Source organism: Sapajus apella, unplaced genomic scaffold, assembly GCF_009761245.1.
Source record: "Sapajus apella isolate SASKATOON/1434 unplaced genomic scaffold, GSC_monkey_1.0 scaffold17, whole genome shotgun sequence".
Taxonomy (NCBI): domain Eukaryota; kingdom Metazoa; phylum Chordata; class Mammalia; order Primates; family Cebidae; genus Sapajus; species Sapajus apella.
This window is the reverse complement of record NW_022436957.1, coordinates 15,686,572-15,714,309: the sequence shown is the minus strand read 5'-3', so window position 1 is coordinate 15,714,309 and position 27,738 is coordinate 15,686,572. Positions and strand designations below refer to the sequence as shown.

General features: G+C 39.8%; 1 protein-coding gene across 16 annotated transcripts in view; it reads left to right on the top strand.

The window, feature by feature from the left end:
- Window positions 1–27,738, top strand: part of BCLAF3 (BCLAF1 and THRAP3 family member 3) — an 81,734-nt gene that overhangs the window by 11,399 nt on the left and 42,597 nt on the right. For 15 of the 16 annotated variants that reach the window (XM_032286064.1, XM_032286059.1, XM_032286060.1 and 12 more), the window contains exons 2-7: window positions 9,568–9,642; window positions 12,902–13,471; window positions 13,839–14,501; window positions 24,472–24,647; window positions 26,174–26,288; window positions 27,002–27,065. In XM_032286064.1, the coding sequence (XP_032141955.1) occupies window positions 9,602–9,642; window positions 12,902–13,471; window positions 13,839–14,501; window positions 24,472–24,647; window positions 26,174–26,288; window positions 27,002–27,065 (1,629 nt within the window). In that variant the 5' untranslated portion in view covers window positions 9,568–9,601. The remainder of the gene's footprint in view (window positions 1–9,567; window positions 9,643–12,901; window positions 13,472–13,838; window positions 14,502–24,471; window positions 24,648–26,173; window positions 26,289–27,001; window positions 27,066–27,738) is intronic. The other variant, XM_032286063.1, reaches the window with a different exon arrangement.

The window sequence follows — 27,738 nt, the reverse complement described above, 5'->3', positions numbered from 1 at the left end:
TTGAGATGAAGTCTCACTCTGTCGCCCAGGCTGGAGTGCAGTGGTGCAATCTTGGCTCACTGCAACCTCTGCCTCCCGGGTTCAAGTGATTCTCGTGCTTCAGCCTCCTGAATAGCTGGGACTACAGGCATGCATCACCCCACCTGGCTAATTTGTTGTATTTTCAGAGATATTGTGGGTTTGTTTCCAGACCACCACAATAAAACGAATATTGTAATAAAGCAGGTCACACAGTTTTTTTTTGTTTACTGGTGCGTATAAAAGTTATGTTTCTGCTATGCTGTAGTTTGTTAAGTGTACAATAGCATTATGTCTAAAACAATGTACATGCCTTAATTAAAAAATACACTATTGCTGAAAAAAAATGCTGATGGTCCTCTAAGCCTTCAGAGAGGCATCATTTTTCTGCCGACGAAGAGCCTTGCCTTAGTGTTAAGGGCTGATCACTGATCAGGGGTTGGTTGTTGAAGGTTGGGGTAGCTAGGGCAATTTTTTTTTGAGGCGGAGCCTTGCTCTGTCACCCAGGCTGGAGTACAGTGGCGCCGTCTTGGCTCACTACAACCTCCGCCTCCTGGAGGTTCAAGTGATTCTCCTGCCTCAGTCTTCCAAGTAGCTGGGATTACAAGTGTGTACCACAACACCTAGCTAATTTTTCTATTTTTAGTAGAAATGGAGTTTCACCATGTTGGCCAGGCTGGTCTTGAACTCCTGGCCTCAAGTGATCCGCCTGCCTCAGCCTCTCAAAGTGCTGGAATCACAGGCATAAGCCACCATGCCCAACCTAGGGCAGTTTCTTAAAATAAGACAGCAATAAAGTTTGTTGCATCAATTGACTCTTCCTTTTACAAAAGATTTCTCTGGCTGGATGCTGTGGGTCACACCTGTAATCCCAGCACTTTGGGAGTTCAAGGCAGGAGTATCTCTTGAGGCTAGGAGATCTAGACCATCCCGGGCAACAAAGTGAAACCCCATCTCTGAAAAAAATGAAATACAAAAAAAAAAAGATATTTCTCTGTAGCATAGATGCTGTTGGATAGCATTTTACTCACAGTAGGACTCTCAAAATTAAAGTAAACCTGTCAAACCCTGCCACTGCTTTATCAACTAAGCATATGTAATGTTCTAAATCCTTTTTTATCATTTCAACAATGTTCATAGCATCTTTACCAGGAGGAGGTTCCAATCAAGAAACTACTTTCTTTGCTTGTCCATATGAAGCAACTCTGCATACATCCAAGTTTGATCATGAGATTGCCACAATTCAGTCACATCTTCAGGCTCCACTTCCAATTCTAGCTCTCATGATGTTTCTACCACATCTGCATTGACTTGCTCCACTGAAGTCTTGAACTCCTCAAAATCATCCGTGAGAGTTGGAATCAACTTCTTCCAAACTCCTGTTAATATTGATATTTTGACCTCCTCCCATGAATCATGAATGTTCTTAATGGCGTCTAGATTGGTGAATCCTTTCAAGAAGGTTTTCAATTGACTTTCCCCAGATCCATCAGAGGAGTCACTATCTATGGCAGCTATAGTCTTACAAAACATATTTCTTAAATAACAAGACTTGAAAGTCAAAATTACTCCTTGATCCATGGGCTACAGAACGAATGTTGTGTTAGCAGGCACAAAAACAGCATTAATCTCCTTGTATATCTCTGTCAGAGCTCTTGGGTGACCAGGCGCATTGCCAGTGAGCAGTAATATTTTGAAAGGAATCTTTCTTTTTCTTTCTGAGCAATAGGTCTCAGCAGTGGGCTTAAAGTCTTCAGTAAACCATGCTGTAAACAAATGTGCTGTCACTCAGGCTTTGTTGTCCCATTTATGGAGCACAGGCAGAGTAGATTTAGTGTAATTCTTAAGGGCCCCAGGATTTGTAGAATGGTCAATGAGCATTGGCTTCATTTTAAAGTCACAGCTGCATTGGCCCCTAACAAGAGAGTCAGCCTGTCCTTTAAAGGTTTGAGGCCAGGCATTTACCTCTCTAATTGTGAAAGTCCTATCTTCTTCCAGAAGGCTGTTTCATCTACACTGAAAACCTGTTGTTTAATGTAACCAGCTTCATCAGTGATCTTCTGGGTAACTTGCTGCAGCTTCTCTGTCAGCACTTGCTGCTTCAGTTTGCCCTTTGATGTTATGGCAATGGCTTCTTTCCTTAAACCTCACAAACCAACCTCTGCTAACTTCCAACTTTGCTTCTGCATCTTCCTTACCTCTCTCAGCCTTCACAGAATTGAATGGAGTTAAGAGTCTTGCTCTGGTTTGGGCTTTGGCATAAGAGAACATTGTGACTGGTTTGAGCTTCTATCCAGACCACTCAGACTTTCTCCATATCAGCAGTAAGGCTGTTTCACTTTTTTATTCATGTGTTCATTGAAGTAGCACTTTTAATTTCTTTCAAGAACATTTTCTTTGCATCCACATCTTGGCTGTTTGACCCAAGAGGCCTAGCTTTTGGCCTATCCCAGCTTTCGATAAGCCTTCCTCACTAAGCTTAATCATTTCTAGCTTTTGATTTAACATGAGATGTGTGACTCTTCCTTTCATTCGAACACTTAAGAGACCATTGTAGGATTATTAATAGTCCTAATTTCAATACTATTGTGTCTCAGGGAGTAGGGAGTCCTAAGGAAAGGGAGAGAGGAGGAAGAATGACCCATCAGAACACACACTACTTTTATTGATTATATTCACCATCTTATATGGGCATGGTTCATGGTGCCCCCAATTACAATAGTAACATCAAAGATCACAGATCATCGTAACAGATATAAAAGGAAGAATTTGGAAATATTTTGAGAATGATCAAAATGTAACATGACACAGAGATAAGAAGTGAACACATGAGCTTGGACACATGGCGCTGATAGACTTGCTCAATGCAGGGTTGCCACAGACCTTCAATTTGTAAAGTGTCGTATCTGTGAAGTACAGTAAGGGAGAGCACAATAAAATGAAGTATGCCTCTACAGATTTACTGTTTCCTTTTGCTTCATGGTTTTTGGGGGGGAAAATTTTCTCAGGTAAGAAATTCTGTTTTCTTGGCTGGGTGCGGTGGCTCTTACGTGTAATCCCAGCACTTTGGGAGGCCGAGGCAGGTGAATCACCTGAGGTCAGGAGTTTGAGACCAGCCTGGCCAGCATGGTGAAACCCCGTCTCTACTAAAAATATAAAAATTAGCTGGGCGTGGTGGCACATGCCTGTAATCCCAGCTACTATGGAGACTGAGTCAGGAGAATCACTGGAACCCGGGAGGCGGAGGCTGCAGTAAGCCGAGATTGCACCACTGCACTATAGCCTGGGTGACAGAGTGAGACTCCGTCTCAAAAAAAAGAAAATAAATTCTGTTTTCCCATTCTCTCGTCAATACATGGGTGCCATCAGACTTTTAGATTTTTGCAAATCTCATGAGTATGAAATAATATCTCATTATTTTAATTTTATTTCCTGGATTCTTAGTGGGGTCGAGTATCTTTTCATGTGTTTATTGGACATTTGTATTTCCTCTTTGTTGAAAACTGGAAGGATGGAGCTGCCATTTACTGAGATGGGACAGACTGTAAGAGGAGAGATTTTGGAGGGAGATCAGGAGTTTGCTAGTGGACATGTTTACAGAATCCAGTGGGCTGTTGGATATGCAAGACTGGGGTGCATGGGATGGATGTGAGCTGGAGATATAAATTTGGGGTTATTAGTTTATAGAGAGTATTTAAATGCATGAGAGTGAATGAGAATATAGACACAATCCAAAGACCAAAGTCACTATTTAGAGGAAGACTGGCTTCACTCTTAAGGGTCAGGGTGATGAAGGGGAAGATGTTGGCAAAAGAGACAGAAGGAATTGTTATAGAGGTAGGAGGAAAACAAAGAAAGTATAGTATTCTGGAATCTAAGTGAAGAAAATGTTTCCAGGAGGGTGTGTTCAGTGCTCCTGGCAGCCAGGTGTGGTGGTTCACGCCTGTAATCCCTACACTTTGAAAGGCTGAGGCAGGAGGATCACTTGAGCCTAAGAGTTTGAGACCAGCCTGGCAACATATTGAGACCTATCTCTACAAAAAATTTTTAAAAATTAGCTAGGCATGCACCTGTAGTCCTAGCTATTTAGAAGACTGAGTCAGGAGGATTGATTGCGCCTAGGAGGTCAAGGCTGCAGTGAGCTGTGATGGTGGCGCTGCAGGATCACACGTGGATGACAGAGCAAGACCCTGTTTCAAAAAAATAAATTAAAAATAATAGTTAAAAAGAAAGTTCCCACTAGGAGGACAAAGAGGAGGAGGAGAATTGACCATTGGATTTAGTAACATGGATTTCATTAATGACCCTGGCTAGAGCAGTTCAGTGCAGCAGTGGGTGGAAAGCCAGGTTTCTGTGAGGTCAAGCAAGGATGAGATAAGAGTCGGAGATTATGACTGAGGCATACAGGTAGCCCTCTGGGAGACTTTGGTTGTGAAAGGAGAGACAGGGTGGTAGCCTCAGGGATGTGATTCCAGAGAGATGGAAGAATTATGTAAGTTTGTATGGTGATGGGAATGATCTCATGGAGAGGGGAAAGCACTGTTGTAGAAGAAAGAGAATTGGTGGGACTGAGTCTAGCTGGGGAGGGGGGTGTGTCCAGTGCTGTCCTGGGGGGTTGGCCTCTTTTAGCACCAGTGTCCTTTTCAGCATCCTCCTGGGATTCAGTGGCCCTGCTGTCCAGTTGTCTCCTTTCTATGTTCAGGGTCAGACAGGTTTGTTCACTGCTCCTGGCCCTTCACGGTTTACTCTGAGGTAGCAATATAAACTTATTTGTTTTCTGTTACTGACATCTCCCTAGCCACAAACTCTACTGATGTTTCCATCTTTTCTCTCCATCTCTCCCAAAGCCCTGATCCCTTTGACTTTGCTAGTCACATGTAACTTAGTTTAAATCAGGGATCAGCAAACTTTTTCTGTAAAGAGCCATATAGTACGCTGGGTGTGGTGGCTCACGTCTGTAATCCCAGCACTTCGGGAGGCTGAGACGGCAGATCATTTGAGGCCAAAAGTTCAAGACCAGCCTGGCCAACATGGTGAAACCCTGTCTCTACTAAAAATGCAAAAATTAGCCAGGCGTGTTGGCGCATGCCTGTAGTCCCAGCTACTTGGGAGGCTGAGGCATGAGAATCACTTGAACCCAGAAGGTGGAGGTGCAATGAGCCAAGATTGCAGCACTGCAGCCTGGGTGACAGAGTGAGACTCCATCTCAAAAAAAAAATACATATATGGTAAATATTTTAGGCTTTGTGGACCATACACAGTCTCTGTCACTACTACTACTACTACTACTACTACTACTACTACTACTACTTCTTCTTCTTCTTCTTCTTCTTCTTCTTCTTCTTCTTCTTCTTCAACAACCCTTTAAAATGTAAAAACCATTCTTAGCTCAGGCTGCATGTTTAAATTAAACCCCCCTCTCTTATCTATTAGGTACCTGGATTGAGACTTCTCATTACCAGCTGATGTCCACTAAGCAATTGCAAACGAAGTTACCTTTAAAAAACAGCTTTATAAGGCCGGGCACGGTGGCTCAAGCCTGTAATCCCAGCACTTTGGGAGGCCGAGGCGGGTGGATCACGAGGTCAAGAGATCGAGACCATCCTGGTCAACACGGTGAAACCCCGTCTCTACTAAAAATACAAAAACATTAGCTGGGCATGGTGGCGTGTGCCTGTAATCCCAGCTACTGAGGAGGTTGAGGCAGGAGAATTGCCTGAACCCAGGAGGCGGAGGTTGCGGTGAGCCGAGATCGCGCCATTGCACTCCAGCCTGGGTAACAAGAGCGAAACTCCGTCTCAAAAAAACAAAAAAACAAAAAAAACAGCTTTATAATTTACTGGTTTAAAGTGTGTATTTGATTGGTTTTTAGTATGCTTGCAGACTTATACAACCATTTCCATAATATCTGATCTAATTTTAGAATATTTTCATCACCCCAAAGCTAATGCTTTTACAGCTTTGAGGTATAATTTATATGCAATAAAATTCACCATCTTTGAATAAATCGTTTGAATTTTTTTTTTTTTTTTTGAGACAGAGTCTCGCTCTGTCACTTCACCATCTTTGAATAAATCGTTTGAATTTTTTTTTTTTTTGAGACAGAGTCTCGCTCTGTCACCCAGGCTGGAGTGAGTGTATGGCGCAATCTTGGCTCACTGCAACCTCTGCCTCCCAGGTTCAAGTTATTCTCCTGCCTCAGCCTCCCGAGTAGCTGGACTATAGGCACGTACCACCATGCCTGGCTAATTTTTTGTGTTTTTAGTAGAAACAGGGTTTCACTGTGATAGCCAGGATGGTCTCCCTCTCTTGCCCTCATGATCCACCCACCTCAGCCTCCCAAAGTGCTGGGATTACAGGCGTGAGCCACCACACCTGGCCAGTTTGAATTTTAATAAAGCTAATTTTGACATTGGGCAAAGGAAAATATTCCTAGCTTACTTCTTTTATCACATGCAATAAATCTCACTTGTAAATATTTTCTCCCAAGTGATCTCCACTTTTCCTTTAAAACCAGTTCTTCTATAGCCCTTGGACCAGCAGCATCCACATCACCTGGGAACCTGCTAGAGTGAGGCCCACCCCAGAGATAGGGCCCAGCAATCTGTGTTTTAACCAGCCCTCCAGGCGATTCTACTGTACACTAAAGTTTGAGAACTACTCCAAAATATATTTCTGCATGGAATTGCTAGGCTGTGGGATATGGGCATGTACAACTTTATTGGGTATTTCCAAACTGCAGGTGACACTTGAGCAACACAGGTTTGAACTGTGTGTTGGCCGGTCGCAGTGGCTCATGCAGGTAATCCCAGCACCTTGGGAGGCCAAGGCAGGCGGATCACGAGGCCAAGAGATCGAGCCCATCCTGACTAATGTGGTGAAACCCCGTCTCTACTAAAAATACAATAAATTAGCTGGGCCTGGTGGTGTGCACCTGTAGTCCCAGATGCTTGGGAGGCTGAGGCAGGAGAATCGCTTGAACCTGGGAGGCAGAGGTTGCAGTGAACTGAGATAGTACCACTGCACTCCAGCCTGGCGACAGAGCGAGACTCCGTCTTAAAAAAAAAACCTTGAACAAGATTGAACTGTGTTGGTCCACTTATACGTGGAGTTTTTTCCAGTGAAACATGTATAGAAAATACAGCATTTGAGATATGCGAAAGCTGCCTATACAGAGAGACTTGGATGTGCATGGATTTTGGCATATGTGGGGGTTCTGGAACCAATCCCCTGAGTATACCAAGGGACAACGGTATTTTCAAACTGGTTATACCATACCATGTATAGTTTACCTAGCAGTAACTGAGAGTTCCTATTGTCACACACCTTTGCCAACACTTTGAAATACACAACTTAAAAAACATTATTGGCCTATCTGATGGGTGATCATAGCCCTTTGGCATATCAAATGACTATGATCTTAATTTGTATTTTCCCAATTGCTAATTAAGTTGAACATCTCATACGTTCATAGGTCATTTGAGTTTTGTGTTCTGTGATAATGGAGTCTTTTGGCTATTGAAATAAATACAATTATGTAAATTATAATGTGTTGAAATAATTGCAAAATAAACCCAGAATTCCCAAGGAGAAAGAAACCTAGAGGGGGAAAAAAAAAAGTCCAGGAAAGAGTCCCAGAGGATGTGATTGTTACACAGTCAGGAAAGCATCGGGGTTTGTCAAGCCAACTGAGGGAAGGCCATCCATGTGCTGGACCAGCGCAGCCTGATCAGGGAAAGCGAGTAGTGTGGTGTGGGGGACTAGTAGGGTGTGTGGAGGAAAAGACATATATAAGGCTAGGAGAAAGGTAGGAAGCAACTAGATGTATGTATCTCACATTTGTTTAATCTTTTTTGTTGAGCATTTGGGTTATTTTGTTGGGCCTTTTTTCTTTCCTATTATAAATAAAACTGATATGAACATGTTAGTATACACAGCTGATTTTTTTTTCTTTTGAATTACTTTTTAAAACACGTTTAAACTGAAATGACTAAAGGAAAGGAGGCATGATTAGTTTCATAGTTTCTTACATGTTTCAAGGTTACTCTCCATTAGTCATTAGGGAAATGCAAATCAAATCCACAGTGAGATACCACTTCATACCCACTAGGTTGGCCATAGTCAAAAATATAATTGCAAGTGTTGGTGAGGATGTAGAAAAATTGGAACTCTCATACACTGCTGGTGGGAATGTAAAATGGTGTAGCTACTTTGGAAAGTTTGGCATATCCTCGAAAAGTTAGACATAGAGTTACCAAGTGACCCGGTAATTCCATTCCTAGGTATATACCCAAGGAAATCAAAACATATGTCCACACAAAAACTTGTACACAAATGTTCACAAGAGCATTATTTATAATAGCTGAAAGGTAGAAACAACCCAAATGTGCTTGGAGAGATGAATGAATGAACAAAATGTGATGTACCCATACAATGAATATGAATTATTTGTTTTAGCAAAAAACCAGAAACAAACGAAATGTTCAATTACATTTTTGGTATGTTTGTCTGGTGGAAAGTTAGGCAGGAGTTGAGTATTAGAAATTGTAACTCTGACCGTGTATGGTAGCTAATGCCTGTAATCCCAGCACTCTGGGAGGCCAAGGTGAGAGGATTGCTTGAGCTCAGGAGATCCAGACCAACTTGGGCAACATGGCAAAACCCTGTGTCTACCAAAAATACAAAACTTAGTCAGGTGTGCTTGTGTATGCTGTGGTCCCAGCAAAGCCCTGTCTAAAAAAAAAATTAAATTAAAAAAAAGAAAGGGTAATTCTTAGAATCCACATATTTAAAAAGCAGGTATACCATCATGTATTCCTAAACATTTTAACTGTGATTATATGAAGTGTTTCTGTACATGTTGGAAGACAAGAAAGTAGTAGTGCTTGTATTCAGGTAGAGGAATTCTGGGTAATTTTTCCTGTTTTTGGAATACTTATTTAGCAATTGCTATGTGCCAGACACCAATAAGCCCTTTTTATGATTTAATTTAGATGTCATTAAACTACAGTGCATTTGGTTTGCCGGGCCTATTTTTGTATGACCCTTAATCTAAATAGAGTTTGTATTTTTAATTTTAATTACTTTTGATAATACAGTGCCTTTAACCTAGTATATTCAAGGTATCATTTCAACATGTGATTAATATTGGAAATGCATTAATGAAATATTTTATGTTTTTTATATGAAATCTTTGAAATCTGATGTGGATTTTATACTTATGACAGATCTCAATGTTGTCACATTTTAACATTTTTAAATAGTTGCTTTAAAAAAAAGAAGAAACAGGTGTGACAGAGACTTTATATGGCCTGCAAAGCCTAAAATAGTTACTATTTGGCACTTTGCAGGCAGAGTTTACTGATCCCTGATTTAATTCATTTTATCCTGACAATATTCCAGTAATAAGGGGTGCTATTATTATTTTTCCATGTTATAGATGAGGAAACTGAGGCACAAAGGGTTTAAATAAATTGTCAGCATTTGCTGTGATTTAGAGCAAATAGCAGGCTCTTTCTTCAAACTTGCTAATCCTGTATTTCTTTGCAGTGTAAAAAGTGGATAGTGGCTCACGTGTCAAAGGATGGCGCGGTCACGATCTAGATCCCCCAGGTGGAAACACAGGTGAGCAATTCTTAGCAGAGTAAGCTTGCATTTGGGATGTGCTGTGACTTTCAATTTCACCAGTACTAGTAAACTCTTAATAAGCTCATGGGACCTGATTATTCACATTAGGTACTTTATCATGGTAGAGGTTGTATTTCTAGATTCTAGTAGCTGGCAGCTTTGTTTAATCATAGCAGGTAGCTAGAGTTAATCCATAATGAAAAGCAATGCAGTGGCCACAGCAAGAGAGAGTGAGAAACATCTTTGAGAGTATTACATTTTTTGAATTAGTGAGTGGTTTAGAACTCCTCAATATGTATTTCATTTTATTTTTTCACAATGAATATGTTTGAAGAAATTTCAAGTTAGAAAATAGGGAGTTTCCTCTTTCTTCTTCATGGCAGAATAATAAAGTTTTGAATAGTTGGATTATATGTATTTCTCCTCTTTCCTGCTTGGTAGTATCAAAAGTATGTATCATTATATTGGAACAATTTAACCAATCTTTATTGTACACCTGCTACAGGCAGGTTGTTGGTCTATAAAGGCAAATACGCCATCTTCTGTGGCCTCAGCAAGCATGTGGTTGGGCTGGGAGATTGACACCATGGCCAGCTATGATACAGTGGGGAAAGTGCTGCACTACTTACTGGGACAAAGGGTTCTGGATTTCTAGCGAGGAAATACTTCTGTTTTTGTGGAGGGAAAGGGGGGTACTAAGAAAGTCTTCAAAGAAGAGATGAAAACAATTTTAACTGGGCATTTCAGGATGGGTGGAACTTCTAAAGGCAGAAAGAGTGAAGAGAAGTATTCTAGTTAAAGGGGAGAGCAAGAGCAAGAGCAAAGGCGCCGAGCTGTAAATGTGACTAGCATGTTCCAGGACTTAAAAAAGACCACCATTTCACACAAAAAAGGCAGACGAAGATTCTTCATGTTAGATAACTTGCCCATTGTGCTTACGTGTTTTGGTTATGCAGTGACTAATCAATCATTTTGTCAACAGTTTTCATTTTGTAATTCATTCAGGAGCAACTTGGAATGGTAAGGAACTTGAGAAAGAAAAGGGAATGTAAAGAAGTGAATGATTTTAACAGGTTATCAAGAGGCCATTTCTTAATAACACAAAAGGCCCTGGTGAGGGGCACAAGAGACCCTGCCAAGCTCAGTGCCTGGTTTCCGGGTTCCTTCTCAAGTTTCTTTGTTAAGAACTTTAAAGGATCTGATGTTTTACCCTACTTGCAAGCTAACACATTATTAGCCTGCCACAGGACACTCTTGGGTCAGAGACAAAGGCCTTTATTACTCACAGTATGGCAAGCAGCTTGAGCTTCATGTTCCTGTCATTCTCCTTATCCTCTGGGTCCCCTGAGGGCTGGCACTGCAGAGCCACTGGCTGGGTGGACACTGAGGCAGCGAGGTTTCCATACAGGCAGTGGAGTTACAAGACAGCTGAGGAGCATGAGTCCCTTATCAGGGGCTGCAGATAAACCGATGCAGCCTTTGCTTTGGAGGAAACATTTATCTTACTGTCCTGGACAGCAAACACATCGGCCCTTTGTCCCCAAGGGAGACCTTATCTCTATCTTCCAACCCTGTTTTGCCTTAGAACAAAGTTCATCAGTGCCTCTGCTCACAAGGCATGCAGAACTCAAGAGACTGTGGAGAATTATCTCCCAAAAGACTCCTTGAGTCTTTTTTGTTCCTTTAGGAGAACCAAAAACAATAGCAACTATTCTAGCAACCTTCTTCAGAAGGAAGGGACTCTATACAATAAAACATTAATGGTACAAAATATAGAATTAAACCAATATTGAATGTGAAGTAAGAATTAAAAGTCAGATATTGGGAATTTTGTCCAGACTGGAAGACCTCTGCCTCTGGCTGCCAGCTTTTCTCCTTAGCTGTGAAAGAGATGAAATCTTCCAGAAAGTCCTCAGAGGCTCCAGTTGCTTCTACCTGCGATGAGCTGTAGCTAGCTGGATGGCGGAGTTTCTGCTTCAGCTAAATAACATTTGCTAGTATGTCTAGCTTGGTGACTCCATAGGGCAATATTGCCAAGTTCAGTATATAAGTCCCAGTAGGTAAATGAGGAAGGTAGATCTGCCTCCTTTCTTGTAGGGAGGTCACAGATTTACCATAGGAAAGAAAGGGACTCACTCATGGTTGTACCAACTCCATGGCAGCTTCTGAGAGAGAGCCATAACAGAAGCTGCAAGGATCGCTTCCTCGTTGATTAGAAGACATCAAACCCTCAGGGAGGAGATGGAGAAATTGGGCAGGTCAGATGCGGGGAAAGGTCCCCAGGTGCAAAATGGAACTTTATTGTGTCCCAGATAGTGGCACAGCTCTCTTTAAGCCTAGGCAACCCAGACTGGTTTCCCTGGATACAAAAGCGTTCCTTCTTATTGGAAACACAAACCTCAATGTTGGCAATGCTGAGAGGTATGGAGACGGTAGTTCCAGAAAGGATGTGCTGTCCCCGAAGAGCATTATAGCTGCTTTAAAGTATAACTTCACCAAAGTTACAAGCTCTGTTCGAACAGCTCATCTTTCCATTGATATGCAAGAGAACAGATCTGGGAAATAAAAGCAACTTACCTATGTTAGAGGTATTTATGGAGGAGCTGAGCATGAGATTCAAGTCTTAAGACCCTCTCGTTCCCCTTTCTCCCCCGGTTAAGTACATGTGTTTTCTTCCTTGATACAGCTTTAGTAGAGAAAGTAGACAATCAACTGGAGAAACTCTGGGCCTGGCTTGGGTCTGAGTTTGAGTTGTAGCATCATTAAATCTTCACTCTAATTTATTTTTAGAGGTAATGTTCGGTTTGCTGGAGACCCTCCTATACATTGATTTGTGTGAATCATGCCTCCCTGCTTGTTTCTTACCTGGCCTTTGAACCAGATGTAAGCTTTTGCTGACTGGCCCTTTGAAGTCACTGCATCTTGTTTTGCCAGAACTTTGCTGTCAGCAGTCTTCCAAAATTGATTCTGCTGTGTACCTAAGCTGGCCCTCCTCCAGTGGGACAGGTGCGCGCAGCTCATTTGGATAAGCACATGAAATACGTTAGTTCAGATGGAAAGAGTATGCTTGCTGATTGGCAGGTACCATAATCAGACCCCCAGATGTACAATTTAGAATGCAGATGTAGCAAATTGATGAATTTAGTTTGAGTGGAAGAAGCTGAGGGATCCTAGGAAAAGCAAATGTTTTCTGTAGGTCATATTGAGACACGATTATCTTTAAATGGATTACACTTTTCTGTGTTTGTTTACATAGGTCTTTATCACCAGTACCTAGAAATGCTGAACACTACAAGCAAAGATATTCTCACGGGCATTATGGCTGTGAATATAGGAAGGATCCAAAAAGACCCATCGCTTGGAGAATGGACAGTGAGAAACATGGACAGAGTAAACCAAGGATTCCCTCTCGTGGAAATATATATTACCAGTCTTATGAACATAGATCACCTTCCCCTAACATAAGAAACTCTTTAGAAAATGTTTATATGTATAAGCCTCACCGAGGATATTCACCTGGAAGAGGAGACAGTAACAGGAGATCTCAGTATATGCCCAAATACTCAGAGGGTATACTCTACAAAGAGCATGAGAGGAATTCTTATCCCCAGAAAGTGCAAGGAGGGTATAGTCCTGATGACCACAGAATTAGAGGAGGTGGAAAAGGAGGGAAACCACCTCAGAGGTCAATAGCAGATTCTTTTAGATTTGAAGGAAAGTGGCATGAAGATGAGTTGAGGCACCAGAGGATACAAGAAGAAAAGTACTCCCAGTCACCTAGAAGAGGCTCTGAAGGCTTTGAGACGAGGAGCTCATTTCAGAAGAGGTACAGGAAAACGTTAAACCTGGGTAATTTGGTATAAAGCCTGAAGTGAAAAAGTCTGTTTACTTTATGGTTGAAGATAACCACCTTGAAAAGCTGTTGTCTAAAAAGACAAAAAGCGTTGTAATTTAGTTGCGGTGTACTGGTGAAGTATTTCTTTTTAGAGTAAATCATGTTGATGGCTAGAATACTTTTAAAAGATGGTATTTTTCTCTTTAACTGCCTTGTACCTCTAAAATTGGCTTAAGGTATTATAGATTAACTTGCCACTGCGTTCTGCATTTAAAGCCATGCTACCCAACATTCTACACATATAAATTCTCCCTTTCTTCTCTGTATTGCAAGTGTAAACTGCTTTATGTCAACACAGGTATCCTGAGGATCGTGATTTCAGAAAATATGGACACACATCAAAAAGACCTAAAGACGCGGAGAGGTATGAAAGCAGAGAGCCTGCCAGGACCCCAAAGTGGAAGCCCGAGCATTCCCTCCCACCTTACCAAGAGGAGACAAACCAGTGGAACCTCGTACCCCAAATTTACCGACATGCTGAGAGGGAACACCCAGAGACCAGTTCAGCAACCAAAGTATCCTATGACTATCGTCACAAACGTCCTAAGCTCTCAGATGGGAACCAGGACTTTTCTGATGGGAGAACTCAGAAGTACTGTAAGGAAGAAGATAGAAAATACAGTTTTCAAAAAGGCCCTGTAAATAGAGAGTTAGATTGTTTTAATACTGGAAGAGGGAGAGAGACTCAAGATGGACAAGTCAAAGAACCTTTTAAACCATGTAAGAAAGACAGCATTGCCTGTACTTATTCAAGTAAAAATGATGTCGATTTGAGGTCTAGTAATGACAAACGGAAGGAAAAAATAAAGAAAGAAAGGGATTGCAGAAAAGAGAGCAATTGTTCCAGTAACCAACTTGATAAAAGTCAAAAACTTTCTGATGTGAAACCCTCGCCTATGAATCCTAGGAAGAAATCACTTACAGTTAAAGTAGATGTGAAGAAAACAGTAGATACATCCAGGTATTATCTTTATTTTTTTCTTTATAATATTTAAGAATGTTTCTACAGTCTTTATTTGCAGCTTCAAAATGGCATTAGTAGTGTATTTAGAATCCATTGAATGCGAGGTATTGCCTAGAATTTTCTCCAAAAAAGGCCTGTAGTGAGGCTGTTTCCTGTGATTAGTTACATGGGAGCGATTTCATGTCTCCCACATCTTATTTCCAGATGCTTCTTTGATGCGGGGCATTCTATGGAGTTGTTCTTCTTCGTGAATTCACGTGTTTTTATGCTGCTAGGTTTTCCTTATCCAAGGATTGGCTGGGTAGAGTTCAAGAACACCTAGTTCTTGCTCAGTTTCTCAGAGCTTGTGTTCCCTGTTGCCTGAAATTCAGAGAATTTTTGAGCTGAAAGGGACCTAATTTTATACAGCAGGAAAGCAAGGCCCTGAGAGATGAAGTGACTTGTCTGAGTCAGAGTGGCTTAGGCTCAAATCCACGTGTGCCCTTATGACTCAAGGAGGCGGGTGACTTAATGTGGTTTTTGCAGCCATCTCAAAATGACTGGGGCTCAACCAACCAGATTCTTCCAGGTAGAGGAAATTAGATCATAATCTGGGAAGATGTCTATTTATAAGACATTTACTTTAGCCCTTAATGATTCTTTAAAAAATAGACTATTGTTGTTGTAGGTTATATTCTCTTAAAGCAGACTCATGTGCCTTGTTCTGTGATGAAGATTACTTCCATTTATGGATTCTGAGAATAACAAGGCACTGCAGTTGGCCCAAAACTAAACAGCTAAAACTGTTCATGACCTTAATACATTACCAGTATGTGAATGAAAAAGGCTTGGGCCATGTTGATTTGGTGCATTTATATTCATGCTTGACTTATTAGTATTTGAACCAAAAATGAGAGAAAACAAAATCCAAATGGTAAAATGGAGAGGGAGGTAAACCCACAAGTCCTTTTTTTGTAAAACAACATATTTTTTATTCTTTTTTCTTTTCTTTTCTTTTGAGATAGGGTCTTGCTCTGTTGCTCAGGCTGGAGTGCAGTGGCATGATTACAGCTCACTGTAACTCGAACTCCTGGGCTCAGGTGATCCTCCTGCCTTTCCTGTATTGGCTTCCTGAGTAGCTAGGACTATGGGCACATGCCACCATGCCCAGCTAATTTTTTTTTTTTTTTTTGTAGAGATGGAATCTTGCTAAGTTGCCCAGGCTGGTCTCAAACTCCTGGCCTCAAACAATCCTCTTGCCTCGGCCTCCCAGAGCACTGGCATTACCAGCCTGAGCCACTGTGCCTGGCTCCTGTTCCTTTTCTTAAATTTAGACATGGCAATACCCCAACTCATATTTCTTTTACATTCATTGCACTTGTAGAACGTATTTTTAAATATACATATGTGTATAATGTATATATGTGCTCAGAAAGCATTTATAAGTGTGATTATATTACAGAAAGTTCAAGAAATAAAGGGGAATCACCCATAATTTCTACTATACAACAATTTTATTTGTATTTTAGTCTAGTTATTTTTCTTTTCTTTTCTTTTTTTTTTTTTTTTTTTTTTAAGATGGGGTTTCACAATGTTGGTCCCGCTGGTCTTGAACTCCCAACCTCAGGTGATCCGCCCACCTTGGCCTCCAAAATGCTTGATTACAGGTGTGAGCCACAATGCCCAGCCCTAGTCTAGTTATTTTTCTGTGTATATTTATACATGACTGCTGTGGTATCATATTAATAATTTTGTATCTTTTTTCATATGTCTTAAATAATTTTGTGCTGTTATATTTCCTGCTAGTTCTTCACCTTAAAAGCACAAAAGCTTCTGTGAGTACCAAGTTTAAGAATGTTACCTTAAGGGCAGGGCACAATAGCTCATGCCTGTAATCCCAGCACTGTGGGAGGCTGAGGTGGGAGGATCACTTGAGCTCAGGAGTTCGAGGGTGCAGTGAGCCATCACTGAGCCACTGTACCCCAGCCTGGGCAACAGAGTGAGACTCTGTCTCAAAAAAAAAAAAAAAAAAAAAGTTGGGGGGAGCTTGGATTCTATCCTGATGGCTATGAGATATACATATATAACATATAACATACACACTTTTCTCTCTTTCTTTTTTTCTTTTCAAGACAGGGTCACGCTCCGTCACCCAGGCTAAAGTGCAGTGGCGTGATCATGGCTTACTGCAGCCTTGAACTCCTGAGCTCAAGTGATCCTCTTGCATCAGTCTCCTGAGTAGCTGGGTCTATAGGCATATACCACCACACCCAGCTAATAAAAATTATTTTGTAGAGCTAGAAATCTTGCTGTGTTGCCCAGGCTGGTCTCAAACTCATGGCCTCATAGGATCCTCCCTCCTTGGCCTCCCAAAGCACTGGGATTACAGGCATGAGCCACCACACCCAGCCTTAAGTTTTTTTCTGTCCAACATTATATTTTGAAAATGTTCAAACATACAGAAAAGCTGAAAGAATTCTACAGTGAACACCTGCATACTCACCACCTAAAGTCTACAATTAACAGTTTGCTTTCATAATTACATATCTATCTATTCATCTATCGTTCTACCTTATTTTTTAGCTATATTTCAAAGTAAGTTGCAAATGTCAGTACCCACCCCTTTAGATACCTTAGTATTTAATTTTTGTTTACAGTTTCTCTTTCTTTTGAAGTAAAATTATATACAATCAAATGCATAAAAAATTTTAACTTTTTTTTTTTTTTTGAGACAGAGTTTCGCTCTTGTTGCCCAGGCTGGAAAGCAGTGGCGCCATCTCAGCTCACCGCAACCTCTGCTTCCCAGATTCAAGCAATTCTCTTGCCTCAGCCTCCCGAGTAGCTGGGATTACAGGCATGTGCCACCACACCCGACTAATTTTGTATTTTTAGTGGAGACGGGGTTTCTCCATGTTGATCAGGCTGGTCTCAAACTCCCGACCTCAGGTGATCCACCCTCCTTGGCCTCCCAAAGTGCTGGGATTACAGGCATGAGCCACCATGCCCAGCCAAAATCTTTAACTTTTTAATAAAAGTAATGATGTGGCCAGTGCAATGGCTCATGCCTGTAATCCCAGCACTTTGGGAGGCCAGGGCAGGCTGATTACTTGAGCTCAGGAGTTTAAGACAGCTTGGGAAACATGGTGAAACCCCATCTCTACAAAAAATACAAAAATTAGCTGGGTGTGGTGACACATGCCTGCAGTCCCAGCTACTTGGGAGGCTAGGGTGGGAGGATTGCGTGAGCCCAGGAGGTCGAGACTGCAGTGAGCCATGTTTGTGCCACTGCACTCCAGCCTGGGTGACAAAGTGAGACCCTGTCTCAAAAATTAAAACTAAAAAAAAAAAAAACCGATACCCCCATATTTAATAATGAAATGTTTATAGTTAAAAGAGAATTTAAAATTGTAACACTTTTAAACAATGCTAGAAATATCAATTTTGAAGAGTTTTATTTTAATAGACCTCATTAGAGATACTGAACAGTTAATTTTATGATTTGATATGAGAAATGTAAGCTTGATCTTTATCATGTGTCACAAAAGTGAGCTTAAAATGGAGGCTGCTGCATCTTTTATTTTGAATTTATAAACTATGATTTTGTGAAATCGCATAATCTGTCCCTGGGGTCTGGCAGCATACCAGGGCTATTTGAATACCTGCCCAGGGCCTGCAGGATAGCTTGTGTAATAGCCGCCACTGCAAATCCTCTCTGTTCAAAGACCTGAAAAATAAATAACTGAGCAAATATATGTATCTTTTCAGTATGATAAAGTGTCACAGTCAACAAAATCTTTATTGGTGAATGGGTTATGGATGAATTTTGTGGTTTGGATTTAATTATATGTGGACTGATCCATAAAACAAAGATCATGCCTTCAGTAGAATTATGTTTTCAACTATTAATATAAATTAGATTGTTTTTCTAGACAAAATTAAAATAATCATAGAGTGCAGAGAGAAGTTTATTTATTGGTTAACATCTAGAGAGTTTATCTGCTTTTTTTGGAAAGGCTAAGATGGCTAATTTTGTGCATTTGTCTACTCTCTTAGCTTTGGTTGAGAATTGATATTTGTTCTTCCAATTATCAGTGTGGTTGAAAACACAAGGTTATCACTCAGTGATTTTTGTTTTTATATTCTAGTTTGTATCTAGAACAGCAGTAGGTAAACACTTGCTTGAATATTCATTGCATAGTTAATACTTCTGCCAAGAAAGACCGAATTCTAACGACCCACTCTGTCAGAAATTTCATTATCAGAAATTACATGTGAGTCATAATGATATGTTTCAGAATGTAAGTTAGGAATTCACAGTATGAAAATTTCTACCAAGGTTGTTACATATGCAGAACATGAACTGTTGTATATATGCATCTGTAAGTTTTGGGACAGATGAATGTGGGTGTTAATGTTGGGCTGAGTGGGTGAGGGATTGACCCTTGGCCAAGGCAGGAAGAAAGAGGAGGAGGGTGGAGTTGGTACTATTATCTGGAGCAGAATAAGCTGCTGCTGATGGATCAGACGCTTATTTGATCTCCTGGGAAGCTGATACGAGACACCTGGGATGTGAGGAAGGTTGTCCCTCAGCGTTCATGGCCATCAGAGTTGATGGTGGACTGAGTACATTGGCCACATTTGCATCTAATCCTTTTATTTCCCACTGAAGACATACAGAGGGGTCTCTCTACCCCTATCAACTCTTTTCCACTTTGAAAGGGGATGAGAGTGATGGGCCCCAGAGAACATTGGAACTCTGACACTCTAAGAAAACGGGTGTCACGCAGGCAGGGAACAATGTGAAAAGCCATAACTGAGATTGAAGGAAGAGAACCTAATCACATAAGTTTACTTATGATGGACACTGTTCCTTCCACTGGAGGCAAAATAAGCTGCAGGTGGGGATATTTTTAGACCCAAACCTGCCACCTTGCATTATATAGCATAAAAAACTAATATCCTCCCCACTTTAATTTCTTATATGCATTTCAAAATCAAAAATTAGTTGAAAGAAGGTTCCCTTTCATTCCTATTTTTGACTCTAGCTTCTCTTGGTGTTTCTTAGGGGGCCTTGTACAGGGATTCTGTTGGCAGTTGGAGTGCATAGGTTTTTGTCTTTCTATGGACCACTGATCAGCTTTGTGACATTGGGTAGGTCACTTGGCTATACCCTTTTGGGCCCAAATTAACCTGCAGGTCTTCCTGGCTGTATGAGTCTGCTTGGATTGGCCATATGTTGGTAACCATTGAAGCTGAGTTGACAGACACATGGAGGTTCATCATGTTCATCTCTGAACTTTCGTATATATTTGAGATTTTATGTTAAAAATATGAAATTTAAATTGGTCTAAGTTCAGCAGAAAACAAAAAATAAACCAAGGAAGTTAAACAAAATTAAATTGGCCTCAAAGTCTGCTTGGTGTGATGGCTCACACCTGTAATCCTAGCACTTTGATAGGCCGAGGCAGGCAGATCCCTCGAGCTCAGGAGTTTGAGACTAGCCCGGGCAACATAGTGAAACTCCATTTCTACAAAAAATACGAACATTAGCCAGGTATAGTGGCACACACTTATAGTCCCAACTAATCAGGAAGCCGAAGTGGGAGGTTGGCTTGAGGAGGCAGAGGTTGCAGTGAGCCAAGATGGCACCACTGTACTGCAGCCTGGGTGACAGAGCCAGACCCTGTCTCAAAAATAAAATAAAAATTGAAGTTTATTTTCTCTCTCTCTCTCTCTCTCTCTCGCTCTCTCTCTCTCTCGCTCTCTCTCGCGCTCTCTCTCTCTCTCTCTCTCTCTCTCTCTCGACAGAGTCTCTGTCACCCAGGCTGGAGTGCAGTGGTGTGATCACAGCTCACTGCAGCCTCTACCTCCTCCTGGGCTCTAGCAATCCTCCTACCTCAGCCTCTCCAGTAGCTTGGTACTACAGGCACACACCACCATGTCTGGCTAATTTTTTTTATTTTTAGTCGAGATGAGGTCTTCCTATGTTACCCAGGCTGATCTCAAACTCCTGAGCTCAAGCAGTCCTCTGCCTCAGCCTCTGAAACTGTTCAGCCTCTCAAGTAGCTGTGATTACAGGTGTGAGCCACCACACCTGACCTTATCATCTCTTTAGCTGAAACACTCATTTCAAATTGACCAAGTCGTTTTTGATTCATTATTTATGCATTCGGTGGGTATTTTTTGAGGACCTGTCCTGGGTGAGACAGTCTGTTAGGGTGCCCTGGGACTACAGAGCTGCGTAGGATTAGGTTTGTCCTCCTATTAGGTTATGGTTATAGGAGTGCATGTGTGACTCAGCAGAAGATGGGTGGTACCAAGCTGGGAGATTGAAAAGAGGCATCATGTAGGAGTTGACATGTGAGCTAGGCTCCAAAGGCTGGTGTATTTCAGACACATGAAGATGAGGCAAAAGGAATTTATATTTACAGGTTAACAATGGCAGAAAAACATACACAGGAACTTTGACCTGTGTGGTTCCGAGCAGCCAGTGAAAAGGAATATAGGGAAAGGAGACTGAAAGGTAACAATGCTGTGACTGCCAGCCTGATTTGACATTATCAGCTGATAGGAGAGGGCCAGCAGCCCAGTTCTGGCTGCCAGAGGATTGCTGTCTATGAGAATTGCTGTCTATGAGGAAGACTGAATGTGTGTTGGGGCTGGTAAGGCCCACTAGAGGACTTTTGTACAAAAAGCAATGAGATGCAGAATTAGGGGAGGAGTTAATCTCCCTGAACCTTTTCCTTCAACTCCACGGTTTCTAAATTTGTTCTTAGAAAGACAGGAGCAAATTATACACAGTCATGCATTTCTCAGTGATGGGGATATATTCTGAGAAATGTCTTGTTAGGCAGTTTTGCCACTGTCTAAAGATCATAGAGTGTATTTATACAAACCTAGATGATGTAACCTACTACATACCTAGGCTATATGGTAGAGCCTATTGCTCCTAGGCTACAAACCTGCACAGCATGTGACTGTACTGAGTACTGTAGGCAATTGTAACACATCAGTAACTATTTGGGTATCTAAACATAGCAAAACATAGAAAAGGTACACTAAAAATATAGTACCACCATCGTTTAAGTGGTCATTAATGGAAATGTCATTATGCTACGTGTGACAGTAATTGGGAAAGTGCTTTGTATGAACTGTAGGATGCTGTGTGAAATGTTACTTATTACTTGGAAGAAGACAGGAAGGAAAACTTTATATGTGTCACATGGATTTTGAGATATATTATAAGCTTCCGGAGGGCAGGAGAATCTGTTGTTTTTGGTTGCTGTTGGGTATTTTGTTGCTGTTTTGCCATGCAGTTTGTTTCTTTGATGAGTCCTAAGTGTGTACAATAGGAAATTAAGGTTTAACGTAGCTTTTTATGTTTTCTTGGTTATTACCCACAACACTCTGGGAGAACATCAGTGGAAATATCCTTAAACAGAAAAATAAACTGGGAAATTGTGGTCGAGGGAACAAAGGATCTTGGAAGGTTTAATGAAACTGGTACCAGAAATAGTATTAGAATATAGGTTTTTGTCTGTATTTTAATTTTTTAAATTGTCTAAAATGCATCTCAAATGAGAACATTTGATCTTTTCAGCTTAGCTACTTGTTTTGGGGGTATTTCCTGAAATTATTAACTCATTAATCAATCCATGCCATAGGAAATAGTAAAAAGTAAAATGTGAGCCAAAAGATGATTACCTTTACAAATATAAATATTTAGAACATTTTGCATTCTCAAGTCTAAAGAGGGTTTTTCTTGTACCAAAAGTATCATAATTGTTTTTAAAAGACTAAAATTTAGAGGTTATACTATGTTAATGTATATTTTCTAGAAAATGATAATTTGAATTTTTTATTAAAAATCTTGTAGAGGAACTCTAGGATAAATTTTAATGGATAACAAGTTTAAACACTAAGATTTAAGGTATTCAATATATAATAGCTTCAAAGTATGTAACTCCTATGGATTGAGGATTGAGCATGGAGTTGGGGACAAGAGTTATAGCAGTAATTTATAAGAAATTATAAGTAAATGTTAATAATTACCCATTGAAAAACCGAACTTCTGGTTATTTCCTCTTGGGAGAAACTGAGACTACCAGAAAAAAACCTTATCAACTGACTTCCTCTTGTGGATGGGCCATCTGTATAGTTCTATTTAAATATACTATTTTCCTCCTGTAAAATGTTTTTAAAGGCTATTTGTTTTGTGGTATGGCATGGGATTTTTGTAACATTAAACCCCCTTAAGCAGAGAGCATTTGTAATTATTTGTTAGTGGAGGTTGTTACAGGATGTTCTAACATTTACCAGCAAATGTCTCTTAGCTAGTTATCACATGCACAGTGGGAAGCATAGAGCAAATTAGGAGGAAAGAACGGAAATGGGCCTTCTTCCTAATTAAAGTCCTTCTAATGGATCCAGGAAACCACAGCAGTGCTGTCAACCTGCTGCATGATCAATTTTCTGTGTTTCTGCCTTGGCAAGGAGTTGTCCCTGGCAATGCTGGTCTGAGAGCAGGGAGCACAGAAAGTCAGATGGAAACCTTTCCTCTGATAAGTTATAAATAGACACTCGAAGCCATTTTATTAGAGGAGCTCAAATTTTTAGTTAAAGAATATCTGTCAGCCCCTCATAACCCTGCAGCAGTTTGGATATATGGCTGTTACATGACTTAAATAAATAAATACCTACGTGCATGCATGCTCCCACACCCCCAGACACATCTGTCTGTTTGCTTTTTGCTATATGATGAGCCATTTATTCCAGTGGTGCTCTGTTATTTAAAATATACTTCAGGGCTCTCTGTTGGATTTCTCTTCTGAGCCTGTAATGTAGTCATTAAGAACCCCAGCAGTTGCAAATGTCAATTCTTTGGACAATGAACTTGATTTTTGAGAAGAGCCGAAAGCAATTTAGAGTTAAGTACAGAGGAACAAGATAGGTAGAAGCTGATTAGTGTCATTTTTTTTGTCCAAATTGAGATATAAATATAAAATAACGAGAAATTTTCTTCATTAATGCATAAAGTGCCTCCAGACAAAGAATTTCAGAGTAGTTTTAAGCAAGTGCAGCATTCTTGGAATAAGGTATTGTTTTCTATTATGACACTTGGAAGACGTGTTCATTTGAATGTTCAGTCTCTGGCTTGTGAAACGAAGACCATTGCGTTGTAAAGATGAAATGAGATAATGTTGATAAGCTCTAAGCCTACATGTTTGGCATGTGGTAAGCCCTCAATAATTGTTAACTCTATATTATGATCATTAGTTTGTAAAAGTACTTAGAGGTCAAGAGAGCTCTTAACAAAAGTTATGATTCAGAAAGCATGAAAGTGGTAAGATAGACGGGGTTATATAATAAAGGGTAGTATTTCTTTAAGGGTACCTTGAGGGTGAACACTGTAACTGGTGCTAATGATCATAACTTTGCCTAACCACTAACACCATTTTCTGAGAATTTAGTCAGACTTTATAATTAATGTGATTTCTTTACAGAATTTTATTTCAAAAAATATGGTTCTAAGCTTCTTATTACTGATACAAAGATATAAGGATTTTTATAAAGTTAGAGAGGTTCTTATGTTTGCTATCAGCTTTTAAAGTGTCATAGTATTTCAAGATAAAATGATTTTGCAGGACTAACAATGTTTTGTTCATTTGGACGTAGAAAATAATCTAATCATAGTGTCCTTAATACCTTGTATTCTTGAAGTAAAAATTGTTTCACTTAGAATTTGAAAGATTTTATTATTAAAGTGGCAAATATTTAATGACCTCTGATTTGAAAAAACTCAGAGCCATGTATCTGTAGTTATTTTCTCCTATTTGTTACTATACATGTTTTATGGCATAGAATTTAGTGCCTTAATTATAAGAAAAAAATAAACCTCTTTTTAGTTTTGTAGCTATCTTAATTTTTGATAAATTCTTTTCTCCACAGATAGTTTCAAATTTAGTTAAACATTTGCAAATTATTCTAGGGTTGCTTCTAGCTATCCCACAGAGAGACAGATGTCACATGATTTGGTTGCTGTTGGCAGGAAAAGTGAGAACTTTCATCCAGTGTTTGAACATCTTGACTCAACTCAGAATACTGAAAACAAACCTACAGGAGAATTTGCTCAGGAAATCATAACAATAATCCATCAAGTTAAAGGTTGGTATATTTTGCACATACATTAAGGATAACACAAAAGTAATATACTAACTTTTCACGAGATACAGGTAGACACCTGCAGTGTAGCTTAATAGTGATTAAGGTTTCATTGTAAGTTCGACTCTGAATTAGGACATCTTTTGGAGAAAGTATCAGGCATTCATTTGAGCCTAGTTGTTCTTTATATGTAATTCCAGTAACCTTGTGCTTCAAGTGTTAGTAGATTGTAAATTGCAAGTTAGAAAGGGAGAGGTCGCTGCTGCAAAAGATAAGGCATACTGAGAGCAGTTAAGAAACAATAACTGATAACCTAACGGAGGAAGAAGCAACAAAAAACTACGAAACTCAAGCCTAGGTCATTTTATGATTCCAAAAGCCCCCTGAGGGCATTACTGGGACTTTGTCTCTTAAGGATGATGCTGAGTGATCAGTGAAAGATTCTAGTTTGCTTTGGCATTCTTTATGACAGGGAGTTGCCTAATAAATACTTTTAATGATTTGCATTAAATTGTTTTGTTTTTGCTTCTGGCGAGTTTCCACTGATTGGAAAATTCAGTGATATGGAACAACTTTCCCCAGTGATGCTGCACAAATAAGGCAATTGTGGGTATTATAAGCTGGAGGCCTTCAAGAATTTCAAAAATTTTATTTTGTACTTCCTACTAGACAACTGCATTAATCTTTATTATCTTTATAAAATATATTTTGAAAGCTAAATGTATTTTATATATTTTCACAGACGCAGAAAAAAAGGAATTTTTTTCTCTGCGTCCCTCAAACTGAAGCATGTATTTACTTTAAACCACATAGTTTGTCTGAAAACAGTTCATCGTCTCTGCTCCAGTCCCTCTCACCCAAAAGAATTGTGATTCTTGGCAGAAATAGAGCTGATATTACAGAAAAATCCAGGAGATTGTCCCAGAACAAACAGTAAATTAAGGAAGAGGATTGGTTAAGTAGCATTTTGATGAGCCAAGTGTATTCTTTTTCTCTGTATCCTTTAAAAGTGTGTAGCATAGCTGATTTCCAAATGTTTTCATGAACTTTAATGTGAATTAAAGTAAAGCGGCATTAGAAGGCCTTCTGTGATATGCAAACATAACATTTAGTATTTGTTTAAAAGTGTTTTGATGTTTCAGGCTTGTTTTTGAAGTTACCTTTTATTTTTATTCAACTGTGAAGCTCTATGCCATCTTTACTTTCCAGATATAGTAAGGTCTTAACTTGGAGAAGAAAGGTCCTTGCTTTGAGAGAGCCATTGGCTTTTTCCCCTGGACAAGTAAGCAGGCACGTCAGATAGAAAGAAAATTCTTTGATTTATAAATCATGTGTTTTTACTCTTGTTTGGGCTTGGGAAAGCACGTGAGTGCTACAAATTAGTCTGTGAAATAAGTTTGGGTCCCATGTATTTTTAAGAGAAAACAGGTTGAATTTTAAAAAAGAATCCCTTCTTCCTATGCTTATATGTAATCTTTTAAGTGAAATCAGCTTTACATTGAGATAAAACTGTTTGTTTCCTTTTTCAGCAAATTATTTTCCATCACCTGGCATTACTTTACATGAGCGTTTCTCAACAATGCAAGATACACACAAGGCAGATATAAATGAAACTACATTGAATTCAGATCCAGAAATTCACAGGTAATGATTGATTACCATATTATACCCACTTAACTCATAGGGATAAACCTCAGAAAAGATTTGGGAAGGTGCTGCTTTCTGAATCTGCTCACCTGGGCTTGCTGTAGATTCAAGGACTGCATTTCCTGCACAAAAACAGGACTAACCGAAGCAGGTACTGGCCACTGTGCTTCGGTTGATGGAATGAGTAGGTTTCATTGAAAACACTGACTAGCGTTGTTTAAATGTGTAGGACTTTGAAAATACTTACCCAAACTTGGATTCTGCTGTCTATAGTAATTGCTTCCTGAGGTCCTAAGTAGAAGAATGAAAGACAGTTGTCAAGCCATTGATATCGTGGTTGCTTTTTGGCTGTTCTGAGGGCAGCCACATGAAACCATATGTCTTCTGTTGGCACTTGTTGGAGCAGGTGTTGCACCCTGTCTTGTGAGCTGAGTTGAATACATGTGAGAATGCAGTATATCACCAGAGCAAAGTTGGACGTTACGCAGACTAGTGATTTGAGAACCACCAAAGCTTCCCCTGTAATGTGGTTCACAGGATATGTCTGTCCTGGGAGACTGCCATATAGGTGAAAAACTATCTGATAGCAAGTTTCTTTTGCTTTCTCCAAAACATACTAGCTTCATTTTAAATTCCATTCTGTAATAATAGAATCAAGGTATCAGTGTATAACGTAATCATTTAATTGTAAAATGCCTTTATTATTTTAGGAGAATAGATATGTCTTTGGCTGAGCTTCAGAGTAAACAAGCTGTGATATATGAATCGGAACAGGTTAGTGAATACAATTTTTGATGAGAAATTATCTTATTGTTGGTATACTAATGGCAAGGGGAATGGTGGTTGGGAGAGAAAAGGGAGTTAAAGTACATGAAGAAGAAGGATTAAAATTAATTAATCTGAAATTTAAAAGCTCTTCAGGTGATTCTGACTATCAACCAGCTTAGAGTGAGAATACTGACAAAAGACAAAAATATTCCCTAAGAGGGACAATCCCCAAGGATAACAGCTTAGTAAAATTGATACAAAATTACAGCATTTGATATTCATCCCCAAACTCGACACTGTAAAGCTTGTGGAAAGTTTGTTAGATACCTATTTTTTTCAAAGCAATCATATGAAATATATTTTAAAATTGTACATGGAATGAATGCACAGGAACAAAATTTCATTTGATATTGCCCTTCTGTTTACTGCAGAATGTACGAAACATTCTGTGGAATATGAACTAGCAAAATAAGGGAAATAAGGCACTAAATTTCTTTATTCATGTGTTGTGTGTGGTTCCCACCCAACACCTCCCCTCCTACCTCCCATTTCTTTGCTAATTAGACTGTCTTGACTAGCCAGGAGGGAAGAAAACTGGCTCTTGTTTTAGAAGAATTATATCAAGTTCTAAAAGAACTGCTAATTTATTCATTGAGAATAAAGAGTTTTCGTGGAGGAG